Source organism: Dacryopinax primogenitus, assembly GCF_000292625.1.
Source record: "Dacryopinax primogenitus strain DJM-731 SS1 chromosome Unknown DACRYscaffold_2, whole genome shotgun sequence".
In the NCBI taxonomy this organism is placed as follows: domain Eukaryota; kingdom Fungi; phylum Basidiomycota; class Dacrymycetes; order Dacrymycetales; family Dacrymycetaceae; genus Dacryopinax; species Dacryopinax primogenitus.
Window position 1 is genome coordinate 66,530 of NW_024467199.1, and position 20,398 is coordinate 86,927.

At 54.4% G+C, this 20,398-nt stretch overlaps 10 protein-coding genes across 10 annotated transcripts; 7 read left to right on the forward strand and 3 right to left on the reverse strand.

Moving 5' to 3' along the window:
- Positions 1 to 12: 12 nt before the first annotated feature.
- Positions 13 to 1,286, reverse strand: DACRYDRAFT_46600 (pyruvate dehydrogenase; the record flags this gene model as incomplete). Its single annotated transcript, XM_040774719.1, has 3 exons — positions 13 to 485; positions 562 to 670; positions 726 to 1,286. Coding segments are annotated over 3 exons (1,143 nt in total), but the record flags the coding sequence as incomplete, so codon positions are not given.
- A 338-nt stretch (positions 1,287 to 1,624) lies between these two features.
- Positions 1,625 to 3,800, forward strand: DACRYDRAFT_74308 (WD40 repeat-like protein; the record flags this gene model as incomplete). Its single annotated transcript, XM_040776058.1, has 4 exons — positions 1,625 to 2,588; positions 2,674 to 3,192; positions 3,304 to 3,368; positions 3,621 to 3,800. 4 exons carry the CDS (start codon positions 1,625 to 1,627, stop codon positions 3,798 to 3,800), a joined length of 1,728 nt encoding a protein of 575 aa, XP_040632059.1.
- Positions 3,801 to 4,447: 647 nt separating this feature from the next.
- Positions 4,448 to 6,675, forward strand: DACRYDRAFT_98038 (Gpi16 subunit GPI transamidase component; the record flags this gene model as incomplete). The annotated part of the gene is made up of 6 exons (XM_040777502.1): positions 4,448 to 4,718; positions 4,823 to 5,182; positions 5,232 to 5,498; positions 5,544 to 5,774; positions 5,824 to 6,018; positions 6,063 to 6,675. 6 exons carry the CDS (start codon positions 4,448 to 4,450, stop codon positions 6,506 to 6,508), a joined length of 1,770 nt encoding a protein of 589 aa, XP_040632060.1. The 3' UTR covers positions 6,509 to 6,675.
- A 928-nt stretch (positions 6,676 to 7,603) lies between these two features.
- On the forward strand, positions 7,604 to 9,075 carry DACRYDRAFT_13277 (Arabinanase/levansucrase/invertase; the record flags this gene model as incomplete). The annotated part of the gene is made up of 3 exons (XM_040770968.1): positions 7,604 to 7,885; positions 7,936 to 7,981; positions 8,057 to 9,075. 3 exons carry the CDS (start codon positions 7,604 to 7,606, stop codon positions 9,073 to 9,075), a joined length of 1,347 nt encoding a protein of 448 aa, XP_040632061.1.
- Positions 9,076 to 9,519: 444 nt separating this feature from the next.
- On the reverse strand, positions 9,520 to 11,737 carry DACRYDRAFT_113358 (alpha amylase; the record flags this gene model as incomplete). Its single annotated transcript, XM_040769616.1, has 10 exons — positions 11,530 to 11,737; positions 11,408 to 11,479; positions 11,272 to 11,357; positions 11,053 to 11,213; positions 10,850 to 11,004; positions 10,650 to 10,803; positions 10,487 to 10,599; positions 10,094 to 10,434; positions 9,987 to 10,039; positions 9,520 to 9,953 (listed from the first exon to the last, which is right to left on the reverse strand). The coding sequence occupies exons 1-10, from the start codon at positions 11,677 to 11,679 to the stop codon at positions 9,520 to 9,522; spliced, it is 1,719 nt and encodes a 572-aa protein (XP_040632062.1). The 5' UTR covers positions 11,680 to 11,737.
- A 1,210-nt stretch (positions 11,738 to 12,947) lies between these two features.
- DACRYDRAFT_74314 (P-loop containing nucleoside triphosphate hydrolase protein) lies at positions 12,948 to 15,002 on the forward strand (the record flags this gene model as incomplete). Its single annotated transcript, XM_040776059.1, has 10 exons — positions 12,948 to 13,031; positions 13,080 to 13,220; positions 13,273 to 13,370; positions 13,423 to 13,555; positions 13,602 to 13,925; positions 13,977 to 14,205; positions 14,255 to 14,484; positions 14,530 to 14,679; positions 14,726 to 14,856; positions 14,903 to 15,002. The coding sequence occupies 10 exons, from the start codon at positions 12,948 to 12,950 to the stop codon at positions 15,000 to 15,002; spliced, it is 1,620 nt and encodes a 539-aa protein (XP_040632063.1).
- Positions 15,003 to 15,685: 683 nt separating this feature from the next.
- On the forward strand, positions 15,686 to 16,937 carry DACRYDRAFT_46498 (uncharacterized protein; the record flags this gene model as incomplete). The annotated part of the gene is made up of 5 exons (XM_040774709.1): positions 15,686 to 15,821; positions 15,877 to 16,166; positions 16,214 to 16,565; positions 16,610 to 16,791; positions 16,863 to 16,937. The coding sequence occupies 5 exons, from the start codon at positions 15,686 to 15,688 to the stop codon at positions 16,935 to 16,937; spliced, it is 1,035 nt and encodes a 344-aa protein (XP_040632064.1).
- Positions 16,938 to 17,075: 138 nt separating this feature from the next.
- DACRYDRAFT_92605 (uncharacterized protein) lies at positions 17,076 to 18,119 on the forward strand (the record flags this gene model as incomplete). The annotated part of the gene is made up of 5 exons (XM_040777091.1): positions 17,076 to 17,193; positions 17,242 to 17,833; positions 17,884 to 17,944; positions 17,991 to 18,058; positions 18,104 to 18,119. The coding sequence occupies 5 exons, from the start codon at positions 17,076 to 17,078 to the stop codon at positions 18,117 to 18,119; spliced, it is 855 nt and encodes a 284-aa protein (XP_040632065.1).
- Positions 18,120 to 18,550: 431 nt separating this feature from the next.
- Positions 18,551 to 19,453, forward strand: DACRYDRAFT_103667 (uncharacterized protein; the record flags this gene model as incomplete). The annotated part of the gene is made up of 1 exon (XM_040767795.1): positions 18,551 to 19,453. One exon carries the CDS (start codon positions 18,551 to 18,553, stop codon positions 19,451 to 19,453), a length of 903 nt encoding a protein of 300 aa, XP_040632066.1.
- A 154-nt stretch (positions 19,454 to 19,607) lies between these two features.
- DACRYDRAFT_103668 (uncharacterized protein) lies at positions 19,608 to 20,353 on the reverse strand (the record flags this gene model as incomplete). The annotated part of the gene is made up of 2 exons (XM_040767796.1): positions 19,608 to 19,994; positions 20,042 to 20,353. 2 exons carry the CDS (start codon positions 20,351 to 20,353, stop codon positions 19,608 to 19,610), a joined length of 699 nt encoding a protein of 232 aa, XP_040632067.1.
- Positions 20,354 to 20,398: the final 45 nt, after the last annotated feature.

Genomic DNA, 20,398 nt, shown 5'->3' on the forward strand with positions numbered 1-20,398 from the left:
CCCCCCCCAAAGCTAATACATCAACGTCTCCAACACCGCATCAAGCACCCTCACCTCCCCCGGCCCCCAAAGTCCTTCCCAAGCCAACGGCACCGGCGTTCCCCAACCCGTCACTCTCCTCACCGGCGCCTCAAGCTTCAAAAACAAGCGTTTGGTCACTTCGGCTGCGATTTCGGAACTTATACTGCCGAGGGAGGGCGCTTCGTGTACTATTACCAGGCGGCGGGTCTTGTTCACACTCTCGACTATGCTGGCGATGTCCCATGGTACTATGGTGCGCAAGTCGATCAGTTCCACTTTCGCAGACCGGAGAGAAGGGGGTACAAGATGTTCCAGCTCCGGGGGTGGAGAGCGTAGGAGGGAGAGAGCGGTCTCACAGTGATACAGCGGGGTGCCGTAGGATAGGAGCGTTAGCGAATCGCCGGGGATGAGGACTTCGGCAGAGGAGAGCGGGAGGTGGTAGTCTTCTGTTGGGACTTGTTCGACTGCGCATGTGGGTGAGCGGTGCGGATGCGAGTGGGAAGGGGTGGGGCAGGGGAGAAGGGGGAGGGGGGGACGTACTGGTGGAACGGTACAGGATTTTAGGCTCGAGGAATATGACAGGGTTGGGATCTCTGATCGAGGCCAACAAGAGTCCTTTAGCCTGCAGCGGCGATCGAGGGATCACGACCTGCGGGCGTGCGTCAGTCCAGGAGGGAGTACGCACTCGTGGGGGGGGGACGCACCTTAAGCCCCTGAGCACCGAGGAAGAACCCCTCCGGGCTCTGGGAATGATACAACCCTCCATGACCTACGCTCATACACGGTGCACGGAGGGTGACTCTTCCAACATCATACGCCCCTCCTGTCCTGTACCTGATCTTCGCAGCTTCATTCACAAGCTGGTCGAATGCCGGGAATATATAATCACTAAACTGGATCTCTGCGATCGCTGTGTGCCCCATCGCTGCTAACCCTAGTGCGAACCCCGCGATGCCTTGTTCTGTCAAGGGGGTGTTGAACACTCTTTCCCTGCCGAACTCTTCTGCTAGGTTGAGGGTGCACCGGAATACCCCACCGAAGGCGACGTCTTCCCCGAATACGAGGGAGGTGTCGTCTTTGATGAGCGCGGTGGCCATTGCGTCGCGTACTGCTTGGTACATGTTGAGTTTGCGGGTGTCGCGTGAGTGGGAGTGGGAGTCCGGGTCCTGCCATTGGATACCTGGAGAGCGAAGAGCGGAGTCGCGGGAAGTACGTAGGAGGGAAGAAGTTGCTATGGTTGGTAGATGACCTCCTGCTGTGGGTGGAGAGTGATGAGCATGTGTACGCCTGTAAAGAGTAAACCGAGGAGATATGCGCTGTGAATAGATTAGGAATGAGTGAGAATGTTAGAAGGGTATTTACTGGTATATAAGGGAGAGTGCGAAGAGTCGCCATCGATCACAGTGCTGTCTCACTCCACCCGCTCCCCCACTCCCCTCTCACACCATTTATACTCCCCACAATGGTTTATGCCCGACAATCGGCGTTTACACACAGGCACCCGTCAAGGGTCTCCTCTTCCTTCTCCACTCCCGCATACGGCGTATTCCCTCTCACGATATCAGACCAAGACGCGGATTACTGGAGGCACAACCTAGGCATTATGTCTACTCCTGCTCATCAGCCTGAACAAACGAGCTTCACGGCTCCTGAAGGCGTGTATTCCTTGACGGACGACTTCAAGCCACCTGTACTACATACCCAGATCGTCAATTCCCCTAACCTCTACCCCAGCATGCTTACGACTGTCACTGTCAACTTTCAGGGAAAGGTACAGGCGCAGAGGTTTGCCGCTATTCTCAGGAGACAGGACAAGGACAAGCAGGACGAGGCGCATCATGATGGGGAGAGCGACGTTTCCTCCGAAGGCGAGGAGGGGGACGCACCCGCAGACCCGGACATCCCCCCACCCACACCAGGCATCTTCTCCCCCTCCCCCGACCCATTCCAAGGAAAACGCAAGCCCCCCCGGGCAACACACAATATCCGTTCCACCTCTTCCTCCTTCGTCACGCGCATCCACACCGCCGAAGGACTGACGAAACACCTCAGCTCAAAGTCTGGCGAAGTAACCTTCGTATTCTACACCGGGGGGAAGAGTTTTTTCTGGTGCGAGCTAGGGGGGCAGCAGAAGGAGCCGTTAGCGCGAGTGACGTTTGCTGCTTTTCCCACGTGTAGCGACGTTAACCGGTCCACATCTGGGAGTGAAGCGCTCGATTTGGTCATTGGGTTCAATACGGGAGACCTGATGTGGTTCGACCCTCTCTCTTCGCGGTATGTGAGGATCAACAAAGGGGGGTGTATGACCACTTCCCCCGTTACCTGTGTCCGGTGGGTTCCCGGGCATCGGTCCATGTTCCTCGCAAGTCATGCAGACGGGACGATACTTGTGTATGATAAAGAACGGGAAGACGGAGCGGTCGTTCCTGGTGCTGGAGTGCTGGAGAGCGGGTGGAACGCGCTTGAGCAGATGATCGTACTCCCCACGCAGCAGGAGAGGGAGAGGGAGAAGGATAAACTCAGGAATCCGGTTTCATATTGGAGGATCTGTAGGCGGGCGATCACAGGTGCGTCCCAACTTCCCCTGCCTGCCTGCCTGCCTGCCTGCCTCCACTCCCTACTCCCTACTCCCTCCCCTAACACGCCCGCCAGACTTCTCATTCTCCCCCGACCTCCGGTACATATCCACAACCTCGGAAGACGGCTGCCTGCGCATCCTGGACCCCTCAACCCCAACGCTACTGAGCACATTTTCAAGCTACTTCGGCTCGTTGACTTGTTGTGCCTGGACTGGGGACTCGAAGTATGTTATTACGGGGGGACAGGATGACCTCCTTTCAGTGTTCTCGATTTCCAGGTCCCTATCCTCAGGGGGCGGAGCTGGGGCTGGGGGCGGGCTGGAGCTGGAGTTGGTAGCCCGATGTCAGGGACATGGGAGTTTCGTAGCTTCCGTAGCCGTGGATATGGCGAGGTGTAGGCAGGGAGAGTATAGGTTTGCGAGTGTGGGGGAGGATAAGCAGGTCGTTTTTTGGGATTATGCGCCGTTTGGCTCGGGGGGAGGGGGAGGGGGAGGGGCGGGCGGAGGGGGAGGGATGGAGGCGGGGATGGGGGGGAGGGGGAGGAGGGAGACGTTACGTGGGAGTGGGGCTGGGGCTGCGGGTGCGGGTGGGGGTGGGGAGCGAGGGGATAGGGAGAGGGATAAGGGAGAGAGGGAGAAAGAGGGGAGGGAGAACGCCGACCAGGGGGAGAAGGAGAAGGAGAAGGAGAAAGAACGGGAGAAAGAACGGGAGAGCAAGTATCATCCTGCGCCTGCGAGGGCCGTAGTCCCTGTTATATATCCAACGATGGTGCGCTCTTTTCTCTTTCCTCTTTCTGCCTTCTCTTGTGCTTCTCTCTCTCCTTCCCTCCCTTCCCCTTCCTTTCTCTTCCCTGCCTTTGGCACTCTTTTTCCCATTCCGAGTTTCACTCTTTCCCACTTTCCTGCTCCTCACTCACTTGTACTCCCCCTCCCCCTCCCCCTTCTACCCCCGCCCCCGCTCCCGTCTCCCCCCTTATCCCCCCCCCTCTCCCAGCCCCTCTAACCTATTCCCATCCCGCAGGCCATACCCCTGCAAGGCGACCTCCTCTCTTCCCTCGCCTTCTCCCCTCTCTACCTCCTAACCGTAACCCGGCCCGGGTGGGTCAAGTCCTGGGCCAGGCCGATGGAGAGGGAACGGGAGAAGATGAGCGACCAGAAGAGGGAGTTGTTGGCTAGGGGAGGGGAGGAGGGGAGGGGTTGAAGGGAGGGGAGGGGTTGCGGGGGTTGTGAGGGGGGGTTGTGAGGGGTAGGTTTGGGGGAGGGGGGGGGGAGATCTGATCTATAGCGAAACGCAGGTGTATAATAGCGCTGTTGGCAGGGGCATGCGCTGTATGCGCAGGAGTCAAGGAGATTCAACCTCAACGTTAACACTTCAGCTTTCAGTAAGTTGGGACCATCGGGGTTTGACAAACTGTTTTTTTCTGACGATTCCCAGAGAGAGAGAGAGGGAGAGAGAGAGAGTGTGTGTGTGTGTGTGGCAGGAGTTAGACAGCCCTTTACTCTTATGCTTGTGGGAGAACAAGCTGGGTAGAGGATATGGATATGGATCTGCAGCTGCGCCAGACGGAGTGCACGATATTAGAAGTACAGGAGGTGCACTCGGAATAAGTATGGGAACAATTGCAACCGGACATGTACATTCGGCTCTGCTTTGTCTGGGAATTTTCTGGGGGGATCAGATTTGTAATGCATATATCACAATTACGATATTGGCCGATCTAACTTGCTAGTGTACATGTGCGCAAGAAACGAACTTTACCCGCTCCTTATATTATACGGGCACGGTCGTTCTGGTGTGAACACGTCAAGGGTCTCTCTCGGCGCCTAACGACCACGACCACCCACCCTATGCCTCCCCTCCCCCTTCTCGCACTCATCCTAACGTTTCTCCTTCCCGCACTCGCCGAAGTAGGACAAGAACGCGGACAAAGACAAAGACAAGGGAGAGAACAAAGAGGAGAACAGTTCTCAGAGTCTCTTACCCTTCGACCGCTGCTGGACGGGAAGGTACACACTAGGTTCGCATTTGAGTTTAGCGCTGGGGCAGAGAGTGGGACTGGGAGAGAGGGCCAGTTAGCAGATGGGGATGAAGATGGGGATGGGGATGGAGCAGATGCAGGTACGCAATCTTATTATCCAGCAGGTCATCTCTGACCTGTCACTCAATCACAACCTTTCGTGCACTGCCGTTGCTCCCATGCTCGACGTGCATGTGTCCAACAGCACTCCACACCACCCTCCTCCCGCTGTCACTCACCCAGCTCCTGAGGACATACGACGCCCGCGAGCTACACCTGTCGCTCAACGCTGGGAAATGGGACGCTTTACGCTGGGGGAACCCGAGTGGGGCGTTACGCACTGGGGGGGAGATGTGGGCTTGGTTTGCCGGGGAGTCGGCCTTGGCAGAGCAAGAACAGGGGAAAGAGGGGGAGAGGGTGAACGCTGGCGAGGGGGAAGGAAGCCCCTGGCAAGGTCTGACTAACGGACTTGCCGGATTGTTTTGCGCTAGCTTGAGTAGCCAGACCGTGCAGCGGACTACGGAGCCGCTCCACGCTTTCCGCCCCGAGGGGGACTTGCCTTCCCGTACGCTTACGCTTCCTCCTTCTCTCACACTGCCGCTCACCTCTCGCAGATCCAGGGTATAGGCTGTTTCACGCAGCCTTTCCCTCCGAATCGGTCTGCACTGAGAACCTCACGCCCTTCCTCAAGCTCCTGCCTTGTAAATCCCGCGCTGGGATCGCGCAGCTGCTCAACCCGCACAAGGTGTTCAGCGCGGATTGGCACGGTGTAGGCGTGCATGTTTTGTGGAAGAACGATACCCTTGGACTGGGGGGGAGGACGGAGTTACGTTTGGAGGTGAACGCGGTCTTTGACCCTGTGAGAGTGTCGGGCAAACGCGGTGCGTCTGCACTTGTGATGAGGGGGAAGGGCTGACGAGCAACAGATTGGTCCCTTCGTACGCTGTTTGACAGGTCTATTACCCGCTCGTGCCCTGCCGCTTCGTCCTCCTTGCTCAAGGTGCACATGCCAACAGGATCGGCTAGCGGCCACCTGCTCTCCCCTCCCCTGGAGACGCTACTCACTGATGGGGTGCCCGAGGTGGTATACGACCTCTCTCAGGTAAGTGAGGACGTGGACATCAGCATGCGATGGGAGGAAGACAAGTTCGACCACTGTACGTTTTACCTTCTCTCTCTCGCACGCATGCGTTGAGCATGAAACAGCAAAAGCCCAATTCAACCCCCCGGAACTGTCGATCCGCCGCTCATTGAAAGGCAGCTCCGGTCCCTCCCAGCTCAGCGTCATTCTCTCCAACACGCTTCCCATCCCGCGCAGAGTGCTCTACGTCGAGACACTACCCTGGTTCCTCAGCCTCTACCTGCACACGTTGCACGTTCAAGTCTCCGGCGTCTCCCGAGGTGTGCCCTCCCCTCTCACCCAAGACACAGCTAACAACCCCCAGACGACCTCATCCAATCCCTCTCCTACCTCCCGCCCGTCTCCCCCAAACCGACGCTCCTCGAGCTCACGCTCCTCCTCCCTCCTCAATCTGAGGTGCACATCACGATGCAAGTCGAGAAGGGATTTATAAGGTATACGGAGCACCAGCCGGATGCGAGCAGGGGATGGGACCTCCCTGCCGCAGTAGTGTTCCCTCTCCCTCCTCTGGGGGCTAAGGACTCCCACTCCCTCCCCGATTCGGCAGAAGGCTCGCAGCAGAGAATATACTCCTCGACGCTGCTCGTCGACCTCCCTACACCGGACTTCTCCATGCCCTACAACGTCATTATCATGTCCTCCACCCTGGTGGCGCTCTTCTTCGGGCACGTCTTCAATTCCCTGACGAGGAAGTTTGTGCTGCTGAAAGTTGATGCGGTGGAGCCGGAGAAAAAGGCCGAGGGGTCATAGGCTGGTGCCGGTGGTCGGTTGGAAAACTATGCCGGTCACAGGGGAGGAAGGCCGTTCGTCGGAGGCCGACCGAGGCATCACCGAGGACGTCCGAGCTGCATTTAGAGAAGCAACGGAGGTTTTCATTCTCATGACTCCGTCTATAGAGTCTTATATTATTTCATATACCCATTGTAGTGAGGACTTTGAAACGTACGATACCCTGCAGCATTCGGATGATCGAGTTTCGGCCTGGACGAAGGTAGCGCCCGTCAGATAGGCGCCCGCAACACTTTGTCTCCGCGACTCGCGTCATCTTCCCTTTCCTCATAATCCTACTCAGGAGCGCGGCGCTTCCTTCACGGCAGATACTGGACGGACCGAATCTGCTCCGAGATTGATACCTATGAGTGACTTGATATGTCCTTATGGAAAGAGAACAACTCCGAGCTGTACATGTGGTCGCACTATTACTGGAGGAAAATGCATTCCTTCAGACGCTCTCAAATGAATTAATGATAGGTATACAAGCATAAATCAACATGAGGGGACGACAGGATTTCCCGTACCCGAAGGCGGGAGGTATCAAAGGGAAGAAAGAAAGACGCACTATGCCATGACCCGGAGAATAGGAGGGCATGCCGCACCCTTGGGCGTTTCTCCACTCGGCAGTCAAATGGGTGGAGATTGAATGCATTTCCCTTGACCGGACGAGGATCATCTGTCTTCGTTTTATGTGGCCTTCATCTTCTTGAACTACCTTGATTGCTCGATTGTGCCTATCCTCTCCGCTGGGCAGTATCAAGCATCTTGGGCCTATGGCTCAGTCTCGCACGGAGGTACCAGGGCATCGGCTGTGGTGAACGACGATGGCATTGAGCATAGGTCCGCGTGAGCGGACCCTCGATCTACATGGCACGCTCAGATCCCTAGGTGCGCAGCTTGCACACCGACCTAACCCTTGGCTCACGATCTAGAGCTCGACATCGGCAGTGCTGTTCCGACTTGTCAAAGGCCGACTCCCATGACCCGCCAGAGAAACGTGCAATCCTTCGATCCCCAGCCGACTACCAACGCTTCCGGCCCTCTTACCACCTCCTCCCTCCCTACGGGTGGATGAACGACCCGTGTGCTCCGGGGTACGACCCCGCCACGGGATTGTACCACCTCGCCTTCCAGTGGAACCCGAAGAGCGCAGCATGGGCAGATATCTCCTGGGGCCACTGCGTGAGTCGGGATACGGTACACTGGAGCACGGGGGATTCAGAGAAGTGGAAAGAGATGCGGCCGATCTTGACCCCAAGTCACACGTATGATCGGAAGGGCATATTTACGGGGTGCTTTGTCCCTGAAGGTCTCAAGGGACAGCAGGGTATTCTGACAGTGGTATATACCTCGGTGAGCGTTCCGGTAGGCTGAGTAACAAGACAGAGTTGACGGTCTCGTAGGTCAGCCATTCTCCGATTCACTATAGGCTTCCTTATGTCCGAGGCAGTGAGTCTCTCGCTCTCGCTACTTCTCACGACGGTGGACGAACCTGAGAGCGCCATGACTCAAATCCCATTCTAGACGGCGCACCTCAACAACTCAATGTCCGAGCATGGCGAGACCCGTTCGTAGACACTTGGCCAGCTCTATCCCGGTCCGTTGGAAGGAACGAAGGAACGAAATGGGGGATCATATCTGGGTCTGTGGAAGGAGAAGGACCGAATGTGTTCCTGTATGAGATTGGCGATCGGGACTTGACGAAATGGACGTTTGTCGCGTCTCTTGTGAAGTTTCCATGTGGACTGCCAGCCTCTTCTGCGTGGACCGGGGATATAGGCAAGAACTGGGAAGTCTGCAACTTCCTTTCGCACCTATCCTCGTCCGGCCATAGAGACAGGGTGTGGCTGACGATGTCCGCCGAGGGCACCCAGCGATGGGGCTTACAGACGGGCGGTATACTGGCCAAAGACGAGCTAGTTCGTACGCCTCGGTGGAGCCTGTGGATGGCCGGTCGTGTTGAGGCTGACGTGCGGGGCCAACCGAAAGTGCAGCATGAGTATGGCGGTGTGCTTGATCATGGGTGTTTCTATGCCAGCAACAGTTTTTGGGATCCGGTTAGAGAGAGGACGATCGCGTGGGGTAAGTTCGTGCTGCCATATCAGTGGAAGTTCAGGTTTGACGAGACCGCAGGCTGGATCTTGGAGGACGATTTGCCGCCTGCTTTGCGGGACGCCCAAGCGTGGGCAGGTGTCATATCGCTCCCACGCGAACTCTTCGTGCTCCGTATTCCAAACATAGTCGGCACCCTGCGCACGTCTATCCAGGAAATTGGATCTTTCTCCGCTCAGGAGAACGGAACTAGAGGGTGGGAGGTGGAGACGCTCGGCATCAGGCCAATTCAAGAGGTGGAGAGTTTGAGGAAGATGGCGAAAGAGATGAGAGTGGGGCAAGTGAGGCTTGGGAAGGGGAGAAATATGGTAAGCCTGGGACTGGTAGAGAAGACATGGGAGTTTCAAGGGGATGTGGGCGTCTGGGGAAAGGTTGCAAAGGTTGGACTCTATATGCGGCATTCAGAAGGTAGGAGGTCCGCTCGATGTTGATTCCCGGCTGATAAGAAAGACTTTCAGACATGCGACAGTGCACACGGCTCTCTTACAGCCCACTCGAAGAGATCATCTGCGTATCCCACGCGCAGTCATCCTCTTCGCCAGTTCAGGCGATGCCCGTCGACTCCGGGCCACATACCCTGTTCGCCTTCACCGACGATTCACACGAGAAACTTCATCTCCAAGTCTTTTGCGATAACTCAGTGCTGGAGGTGTTCGCTAATGACCGATTTGCGTTGAGTTGCCGTATTTACACCGCGGAAGGTGCGGACGGGTTGAGTTTGTTTGTTGAAGGCGAAGAGGAAGTTGTCTGGGAGGACGTGAAGGTGTGGGTGGGGCTGGAAGGTGGTGCGGCGTGACAATTCAATACAGTGTATCGCTGGATTCAGTGGAAATGGTGAGCCAATGGGAGGTTCTACCCATAGACATTGTTGCACATCAAACCGCTAACTCGAATAGGACTCCCTCATATGCACTGAGCCGCAGAGGCGCAGTCGAAGTCACCTCCCCATAGTTCCCGATAATGAGGTTTCCCAGTTTGAAAGAGAGCGGTGCGATGTCGAGGACCGCCGTTTCCTCCTTGAAGTTGACGGCAACAAATGCTGCCTTGTCATCCAGTCGTCGAATATATGCGAAGACTGCGTTTTCCGCACCCGGAAATTCGATTTGCTCGAAAGCGCCATACACTAGAAGTTGGCTTTCCTGGCGTAAGTGTATCAGCTTTCGCCAGAAGTTGAGCACGCTATTGGGATCCGCTTCCTGCTTCTCGACATTACACAGTTCCGCATCCTGGCCAGCACGCATCCAAGGTTTGCCGGTGCTGAACCCTCCGTTGAGAGAGGCGTCCCACTGCATCGGAAGGCCGGAATTGTCTCAGGCGACACGGTGAATACCAGCCATGATACCGGACATGTCCGGACTGGTTTCGCCAGTTTCCTTCTGTCGCTTGACCAATTGTCTGGCATGTCGTCAGCGTATGCTCTGAACAAGGATATCAACACCATTAGCGCACTCTTTGTACCAGTTCTGGGTGGCAATGTCGAGATACTCGTCGATCCCCCATTCCCTTGGCAAGTTGATCATGCCGATTTCCTGTCCCTGGTAGATGAACAGGGTTCCCGATAATGTGCACAACGTTAAGGCAAGCGCCTTGGCACACAACTGACGGTACTCCGGCACTTCAGACATGAATCGAATGAGGCTACGAGGGTGATCGTGGTTCTCAAGGAAGAGGCTGTTCCATCCGCCGTGCTCGTGCATCCAGGTCTGCCAGGTGGAGATAGCCGTCTTGAACCGTGGTAAGTCGCGTGGAGGTGGTGTACCAGTGTCGAACCCTCCGTAGAGGTCAAGATGCTAGAGGTATATATCAGCGTCGCCTTTTGTTACAGGAGTAAGAATATAATACTTCAGTATTGAAGATCATTTGCAACTCCTTCGAGTCCTGATCTTGGTTAATGTACTTAAACGCATCTTCTAAAGTGCAGAGATTGACTTCACCGACTGTGAACAAATCGTGCCCTGTAAAGAGTTGCGGAATTTAGCCACAGACATACTGCGACGACACATACCATCCAGAGTTTTAGCATACAGTTCTTGCAAGTAAGGGTGTAGCATTGGACCGTTAATCATATGCTCTCGAGCAAGTTGGTATTCTTGATCTGGCTCAGTAATGGCACCATCAGGCAATCCCGGGGTCTTGCTGATACATACGATCGCATCCAACTGCACTGCCATCAGTTGGGATACATCGTGGTAGAGATGCACTCACACGGAAGCCATCGATACCTCTCTTAATCCACCAGGTCATCATGTCCTGGATGGCATGGCGCAACTCAAGATTACCCCAGTTCAAATCGGGTTGCTCCTTAGCGAAGACATGCAGATAGTACTCGTGTGTGATCTCGTCCCATTCCCAGGCAGAACCTGCAAATGTGTTCAGAAGGTATTACAGCAGCGGTAATAGAAGCGTACCTCCAAAGACTGAGCGCCAGTTGTTCGGTGGTTTTCGGACACCATCAATATATCGGGCAGGTCGCCAGTAATACCAGTCGCGCTTTGGGTCTGCCTTTGAGGATCGGGATGCCAAGAACCAGGGATGCTCGTCCGAGGAATGGTTTACTACCAAATCCATGCTGTCAACAGTCCATACAGTCAGCTTCTCTGACGAAAAGGCCGCAGACAAATACCTACACGATCTTCATCTTGCGCTTATGTATCTCGTCGCGGAGGTCTTCCCAGTCAACAAGTGTACCAAAGGCAGGATTAATATCTTGGTACTGCACTAGGAATTCAGAGTGTTGACAGGGGAAGAACAGGAAGATGTAACATCGGTGATATCATACCCCATGTCGGCTAGCGGAGACTTGTAGATTGGACATAGCCAGACGATATCCACACCCTACATCGACATTGTTAGAATGGTGAACGGAAAAGCGCATTTACACCTACAAGAGCCTTCAGATAATCCAGCTTGGAAGTGATGCCGCGCAAGTCTCCAGAGCCATTTCCGGTAGAATCTTTGAAGGAAGCGGGATAAACTTGATATACGATTGCGGACTTCCACCAGAGCGGTGTGTGGCTCTCAGTCGTCTCCGTCATCTTGTAACAAGGACGAGCAGCAATTGCAACAAAACCGGTAGAGCTCCTCTAGATGCCAGGAAGATTGCTGACATAGAAGCAATCAATGTCCATTGTGCCCCATGACACGGAGCATGGTACCTCGTAGAGCGATGAATAGACTCACACGGCATGATGATGGTCAATTTCGGGGGTCTTTCGGTCAATTGATGATGTGTCAACATTCCGGAGCCGGAGACGAATTCTTCCGAGGCGCGGTCGACGCGTGTTAGGGTCCACAACGCGTCTCGACCTCGAAGAGCGCTCTTGCTTACCAGTTCAAAGTACTAATGGCGGCACCTACTATCAGCGCTCTAAGATCCAATGGCCTGCTGGATATGGTCGGCGATTCTGGGTATATGGACACTGATATGATGACAACGTCTTCGATTAGACATTTTGGTATGGGGAGAAGTCTACTAGATGACGATGAAAACGATGTCGACATGGATGAACCGGCTACTTCTACCGCGTCTCCCCTAACTTCCTACGCTGCTTTTTCATCGACTGCTTTCTCGACAACCCGGGTAGAAAAGGGAAAATTGGCATCTCGCGCGGAGATTTCAGAATCAAGAACTTTGGCTGCTCACGAAACGTCGGACCCGACTTTGACAAGTCCATTAGTGTCTTCATTCGTTTCCAATGGCTTGCTGGACGAAGCCAACATGGAAATGCGAGATGTCGACGACCAAACCTCGAGGGATACAGTTGATGATGCTCCGTGCCAAATATCTACTGCGGCGGGGGTGTCTTCTCAATCGAGCTCCCTGCCACGATCGAGCCTCGTCGGCAATGGTTTGCTGGACGACGATGATGCGGGCCCCAGCTCACGGATCATACTTGACGATGCTTTGGAAAGTGCGGCTGATCCATTGAATCCTCTCACGAATCCCTTGCTGATTCGAGGATAGCTTCATCGCAGGAACTTCCATCCATATCTTCGTTATTGGGCATATCTCCAAGCTGGGGTCCGGCAGTTGGCACAACTTTCTCCAACCACAAGGTCCGCTTCCCACGTCGCAAGAAAGCTCGGGCACAGACGGTCTTGGTGAGGATCTCAACAGTCGAGCAGCCATTCCCGATGTTAAGCTTTGGCTAGCAACGAAACGATAAAGATCATCTGCAACTGCTGGAGCGACCCATACATCGACTTATGGAGGATCTAGCCTTAGCGGTAGTAGATCCTGCTGCAAAGTATGCTCTCCAATCATAGCTGTGGTATTTTCCTCACGCATATTAGTGTTGATCAAATGTGCCGACAGACCGTCGTTGAGAAGCATTTGTGGGTTGATCGGTACCGGCCAAAACGATACCTCGACTTGCTCGGAGATGATGTAGGTCGGCGACCAGTGAGAAGGCGCAAGAGTTAATCATTGTCGTAGCGCATACATCGTGACACGATGTCATGGCTGAAGGAGTGGGATCATTGCGTGTTCGGACGCAAGACCACTAAGAGGCGTGGGAAGCAGGATGATCCGGCGCAAGAAGGATACGAAGATCCATATCATCGACCTTACGAGAAGGTTCGCTAATTCCTCGCATATAAGTAGAGACTGACTGATAGGGATCTATCAGATCTTGCTAATCTCAGGTCCGCCGGGTCTGGGAAAGACAACGTTGGCCCATGTTCTCGCTACTTCTGCTGGATATTCCGTCTATGAGATCAATGCTTCGTTCGTATTCCCTTTCACCCTTTCGCTACAAAGCTCCAATCATATTATATAGCGACGAACGTGCAGCGAGAGTGGTAGATGATCGTATCCGACCTGCGCTTGAAGCTGGATCCGGGGTTGGATCAAAGAAACCTGTTTGTGTCGTCATCGATGAGATTGACGGTGTTGGCGGAGCTGGCGTAGATGTGAGTTCATCCTGGATTCATCAACTGGAGACTGACACCTCCGCAGTCAAATGCATTCATCAACGGCCTTATCCAACTCACGCTCGACAAGCCACGAAAGAAGACCGCGGGAAGACGCAACGGCCAGAAAGACGTCCGACCCCTACTCCGTCCCATAATTTGTATTTGTAACGATCTCTACGCTCCCTCCCTCCGTTCCCTACGCCAGCACGCAAGACTCGTTCGGGTAAGGGCACCAACCCCGATCATGCTGACAAACCGACTACGAGATGTCTGCGAGACTGAGGGACTCAAAGCGGATAATCGTGCGCTGAGCGCGCTTGTTGGCGTGACCAAGGGGGATATTCGGAGTTGTCTGAATACACTTCAGGTGGGCGCTACTGTTCTCGTATATCGCGATTGCACTGATTGTACGCGAAAGTTCATCCGCGCACGAACCGTCGAGGTCACAGAGACCGTTGTGCGGAGCGCTACGGTCGGTATGAAGGACTCGGAGATGTCAACCCAACAAGTCTGGGACGATATCTTCCTACCTCTTTCAAAGAAGCGCATACGGCAGCTGGGGCTTACCGATGCTGAAGAATCGAAGTATGTTGCTCGTCTCAACTTTGAGGTAGAAGCCACGGATGAGGTAGATCGGGTTATGCAAGGTCCGTCCTTTTGTGTGGCTCACAAAGCGGATTTTCACACTATTTCAAGGGTGTTTTGATCACTACCCCAAAGCACGACTACGCGATGCCCCCTGGGCGATATTCGAGAAAGCACACGCATGGTTGGACGCTTTCGACCTCTTTACCGGCACGTTCAAGGGCGGTGATGACCCGATCTGGGCACTGCGGGAATACCGCTCTTACTTTGCGGTCGCTTTCCGGCCGCTCTTTATCAACCCTGGGAATCCAAAGGCTGAATTCCCGCAGGCGGACTATGAGGTACATAGTACGCAACACAGGTTGTTCGAACTAACGTTGTTATAGGCGTACTTGACTGCAAAAGCAAACGAAGAGATTTATGCCACGTTTGCGAAGGAGTTGTCGACAGAGGTCACGAAGTCTTTCACTAAGGAGATGTTACCAACCGAGCTGCTCCCTCTGCTGAATCGCATCATTTCTCCCCCTCTGAAGACAGTAAGCCCAATCAACGTTTGTCAATTCTGCGCCTGACGTCTTCTAGGTTAACCACCAGGTTATCAAAGCCGACGAGCGGGCGATGCTGAACCGGGTCGTCCAATTGATGGCAGACACAAAGATGAGGTTCGTACAGGAGAAGACGGAAGAAGGACAGCTAGTGTACCGGCTTGACCCGTGCGTCTTATTTCCAAAGTGCTTCCCAAGTATTTACCTTGCGTAGCGCGATTGACGTGTTCATCACATATGATGGAAAGCGGTCTGCAGATGTAGGCGCTTCCCGGTTCGGACTGAGACAGGTCATCTCAAAACAGGTAAGCTAGCGCTCCTCGTTCTTGCCTCCAACTGAGCGCATCGATAGGTGGACGCGGAGCTCGAGAAGCGTGCTGCAGACGTAGTTGAGCGAGGCAAAGGAGTCAGGACAGCGTCGTTCTTTGGGGGGAATATGGAAGGACCTATCCAGGGTGTGAACTTCATGCCGAATTCGAAGAGCCACTCTGCCGGTAACGGGACGACAGATCCTTCAGATAGGGTGGGTATTCCCCCGTGCGCTTCAGACCATGTCACTGACAACCTGCAGCCTCCTTTGGACTTCTTCGGCCGGCCGATGGCGCCCTCAAGTAAATCCAAGCTGACTGCTCCCAGCGTGCGTCTGCCTACGCTTCCGGCGACGATCCAGAAGTTCCGGGTTGCGTACAAGTTTCATGAGGGGAATAGTGCGGCTGTCCGGAGGCCTATCAAGATGTCGTCTCTGTTGTAACGTGTATGCTATGAATATGGAATCACCAATCGCGTTCATGTATAGATTGCGGCATGAAACAGAGAGGGAGTGACTAGGTTCTTAAAGAAGCCTGTTGCAGGGATTACAAAGCCGACGAAGCTATCGGCGTTAAGTCCGTTTGGTATTCGTAATTGCTGATATATTCAGCTCTCCTGGCTTGTAACCGCACCCTCATCCTCTCTTCTTCAAACGTACCTAAGCTTAACTCTTCCATACTCTCCCATCATGGCATCCCCTCTCCGTCTCCGGTCTCCTAAAGGCGTATCAACAATCAGCGCCAACCTCGCCGATCCTGCAACAGTAGGCGATCTGCTTTCCATAATAGCACACGAGTCCGGCATCCCCGTAGGACAGCAGCAACGTATGTCATTCTCTCTATCATGTAGTGGCAGAGACTAAAAGTGTGATACGGACAGTCAAGGTTGGCTACCCACCCCGGACTCTGACGCTTATCCCCGACCTGCCTATCTCCAGTCTCGGTCTGCAAAGGGGCGACCAGCTAATAGTCAACATCAGTGCCAACACCCCTGCCCCCCGCACGGTCCCAGCCCCTGTCGCGCCCGCACAACCCGATATCACAGTACACGTCCCTAGTCATCATCCCGTACCCCCTCCCACGCAAGCCTTTTGGGACGAGTACGCGCCTGAGCCCCAGACGGATGACAAAGAGTCCGTGCCGTGTGAAGAGCAGTTATTAGTTGTCCGGGTATGTTGAGCTGTCTTCTTGCTGGTTGTTGTTCACTTCGACTCTAGAACGCACCAGACGACAACTCGTGTTTGTTCCATTCCCTCTCTTACGTGCTTCCTGCCCTCCCCTCAACACCTAACGAGCGCCCTACGCCCACCTTCCTCCGCTCCCTCGCAGCGCGGACCATCCTCGCCGATCTAGTAACATATGACGACGCCACCCTCGGCCAGTCGCCTGCCTCCTATGCAGAGGCGATCCAGCGTCCGTCTACATGGGGTGGAGCCATCGAGCTGGCACTGTTCAGCGCCGCGTTTGGAGTAGAGATCTGGAGCTGGGACGTGGAGAGCGGGCAGCTGTACCGCTTCGGACAGGGATCGGGATGGGACAACAGGGTACTGCTGGTGTACTCTGGCATCCGTAAGTCGCCTTATATGCTGCTTGGCATTTACTGATCAAAGTAGACTACGACGCCATGTCACTCTCTCCTACCCGTGGAGCACCAGAAGACTTCCACACAACGACGTTTCCCGTTCCGTTCCCTGGCAGGCGGGACCCCATAGCAGACTCGGCTGTCACGCTCGTCGGTAAGCTGAGGGCTAAGAAGAAGTTTACGAATACAGCGACGTTTGACTTGAAGTGCGAGGTGAGTGATCCCTGGCTTGGCTTGGCTTGGGTGATGAGCGGGTGTTGATGGGTGTTGGATAGGTGTGTGAGGCGGGTTTGAAGGGGGAGAAAGAGGCGAGGGAACATGCGAGTAGTACGGGGCATACGGAGTTTGGGGAGTACTGAGTGGTTGGTGGTTTGTTGTTGTATAACAACATCTATATATCAATTATTATTATCGGACATAAACGTTCGTGCACTATCGCCGACACATATGCTCTCGTCCAAACTCGCACACTAGCGCACACTCTTTCTGCAACCACCATGTCAACCCCAGTCCGACGCACAAAACTCTCATTTAAAGGGGACAAACCACTAAAGAAAAAGAAAGCCCATCAGAAAGAAGGAAATGCACGAAACGGCGAGGAGGGCGATCCGCAAGGTCTGCTGCTCCCTCTTTGGTGAACGAACGATGACTAACGTTCTCCAGACTGGGTATTCCCTGACGTCTCCGAGCAGATCCTTGGGCCTACATTCGTTCTATCTCCTTCTTCCTCCTCGCCCTACTGCCTAGCGTACGACTCCACCCGAGCGCGCCTACAGCTCTCCCAGCTCTCAGACGACGCGCCCCCCGACCGGCCAACAGAAGTCGCCCAAGTCTGGGTAGCGACACACGTTGCTGGCACTGCGTCCGTGAACCTCCGAACTCCGGACGGGAGGTTCTTGAGCTGTGACAAGTTTGGGGTTGTGGGCGCTGATAGTGAGGCTCGGGGGCCGCAGGAGGAGTGGGTAGCTGAGCGCGTTTCGCCAGAGGGGGAGGTCAAACTGGAGGAAGGGGAGGACAAGCCTGCAAATTCGTTGGGAAAGGAAATGTACTTTGGGTTTAAGAGCGTGCATGGGGGTTGGTTGGGGCTGGACGAGCTTGCGGGGGGTAAGGTGGGCGTGAGAGGGGACGCGGAGAAGCCCGAACCGTGGATCGTCAGAGTCCAAAGAGAGTGGAAGGTCAAAGCCGGGGAGGAGGAGCGAAAGAGGAACGATGTCGAAAATCCCGGGAAGAGGAAAATTGATGAAGTTGAGACCAAGTGAGTCGGTTTGTAGATGGGATGGATAAGCGGGGCTGATGCTGCGTTAGTCATGAGTACCAAGCATGGGGTGCGGGGAGATCGGTCGTCTCACAGGACGATACGCGAGACGTGAGCTCGTTTACTGTGGTTTGGAAGCTGTACTGACTTGGAGTAGCTCAAGAAGGCACGAAAGGATGGTCGGCTGTCGGAAGCGATGCTGGACCGGAGAGCGAAGCTGAAGAGGTGCGTTTGAATGCTGGATGTGGTGCCGTTGCTGATGCTTTTTAGTGATCGATTCTGTTAAAAGGCATGCACGGCGAGGGCTGGATGCATCTTTTGTATTGATGTAATATCCTAGCACTTTCCAGACGATATTTCTATAAGAATATGCATTTGTCGTGCAACTCGGGCAGGAATTGCCTTGCCCCTCAAGACCTGTTTATCGCCTCACTCTACATGGTCCCAGATTTTCTCAGCACAATCGTCCCATCCAAATCAGATGCATCTCATAACTTGGAAGTCCATTCAGTCTTTCGCGCTAGGAGTGGGTTGCCATCTCCAAGTCAACGGGGACAAGCCAAGAGTCATCCCTTGTCAGGGACATCTCACCTTGTTTCCACCATGTTAATCGATTTTGAACGATGTATATCAACACCCGCCCTTCAGAGTCCTTAACCATACCTTTACCTCCACCTCTTTTAGCTTTCCGTTTGATTCCCAAAAGACAAAAATAGGATGTCAACCCCACACCAAGCACACAATATCCCATGGTCGTTGCTCGTCTCCAACCTTGCGTTCATACGTCCATCCCCTCAGCGGCCAGAACAAAACGTCGCGGAAATCTCCGCTCTTCGCAAAGCGAACCAAGCGTCCGATATCGGTCATTTCGCACGTAGATTCGCCGCTGCCATACGTGAGTTCGCAGCGACAGACCGAGGGAAATACCCGGAGAAGATCAAGTTGGCGGAATTGGAGGACGGGAAGGTCCTCCCGGATTCGTTCCTCGACAAGTCACTCGGCTACAGAAGCACCATCACCCCCGAAGTCCAGACTGTCGTGTACTGGGACGAGTTGGGCAAACATGACCGAGTCCCTGATGAGGGCGGCCATTCCGACCTGCTCAAAACCCTCTACTTGCCCAAGCACCCTTATATCACCAACCTGCTTTTCCTTGCTCAGTCCTCCAGCGGAGTACTCCGCAAGCTACGTCATGTCACGTACTCGAACTTTTTCCACTATGGTACCGATCGGGTATACCAAAATGCCCTGATGGCGTACATCCTGCTCAACGTGTCGATATCCATGGACCTCTATGGGAGCAAGTTCGAGCCCTCGAACGCGTTCCTGCGCACGAAGGGATTCGTCACTGGGATCCAGGACTATGACGCCGAGATGGCCCCTCATCAAGCTTTTTTAGGGCCCGGGAACGATCGGCTACAGGATCTGCCGAGGTTTAAGCAGTACTTGAAGGACTGCTTTTGGCAGCTGTATGTGTGCGAGATGATATTGAGAGAGATGGACGGGAAGAAGGCGAGAGAGGAGAAGAGAGAGCCGAAGGGATTAGATTGGGAGAAGGAGGTGATGGAATGCTTGTCTAGCATGTTTACGGGGATTGACTGGCCGCCATTAGAGGATTGAATACGAGAGTCGATGGTGGGCTTCCTCCCGTATTTCTTATCTAATTGTCTCTCACCCTGGCCAGTGTACTGAATCCTATACGGACTATCATGTGGAAGACTTCCGAGACAAATCTATCATCTATATACGAATCAAATCAATGGGATAAAAACGCTCAGAGTTTGGCTAATGGACGACCGACAAGCTCTTCCCTCATTTCCTTCCAGTGTGAATTCTCAGAGGACTGCGACAAGAACTCCAGCGCATACAATGTCCACGGCTGGATTCCCGTTTCAGGGCGAGGCACAAACTCCTCCGAGCCCAGCAGCTTGCACCCCACATGCAAGTACTTCTCCACGTTTTCCGCCCGGGTCGCTGTGCCCAGCAGACGCTTGCCTTGACGCAGTGCACGGAGGAGCACAGGCGAAGTCAGTTTGCCCGCAACGCCGTGGTTGTGCCAGTCCGGCCTGACGTACAGGCATCGAAGATAATACGAGTCCTTGACCGTATGCCCAGTTTCCGCTAGCGACCGTGCCCACATTTGACCGATTCTTGGAGAATACTGTTGCTTCTCAGCTGAGGATCTCAAACGGCATTCCTGGGACGCACATAACTGAAGTACCAATGCTCTTGCTCCTTATCCAGTAGAAGGCCAAAGTCTTCCCATCGAACCGCCCGTCTTTGTCGGCCGCTACCCATAAATGGCGTACCCGGTCGGAACCATAGGGCCATACCAATGATCTCTCCCCCGCCTTCCGTATCTGGCCGTTCGCTCTCCGCAACCCAAAGCTCACCCTCGCTCTCGAACAGCGCTCCCCGGATGAGGCACAGGTTCAAGGCGTCGACTCGCTCGCGAGTAACCTTATCGGCGCCCCCTACAACGGCTAGAACAGTTTGTTCTGGCGGGGCGGCGAGGTACATTGTAGAAATCAACTCAAGGATGTCAGACAGCTCTCGTTCTACCTC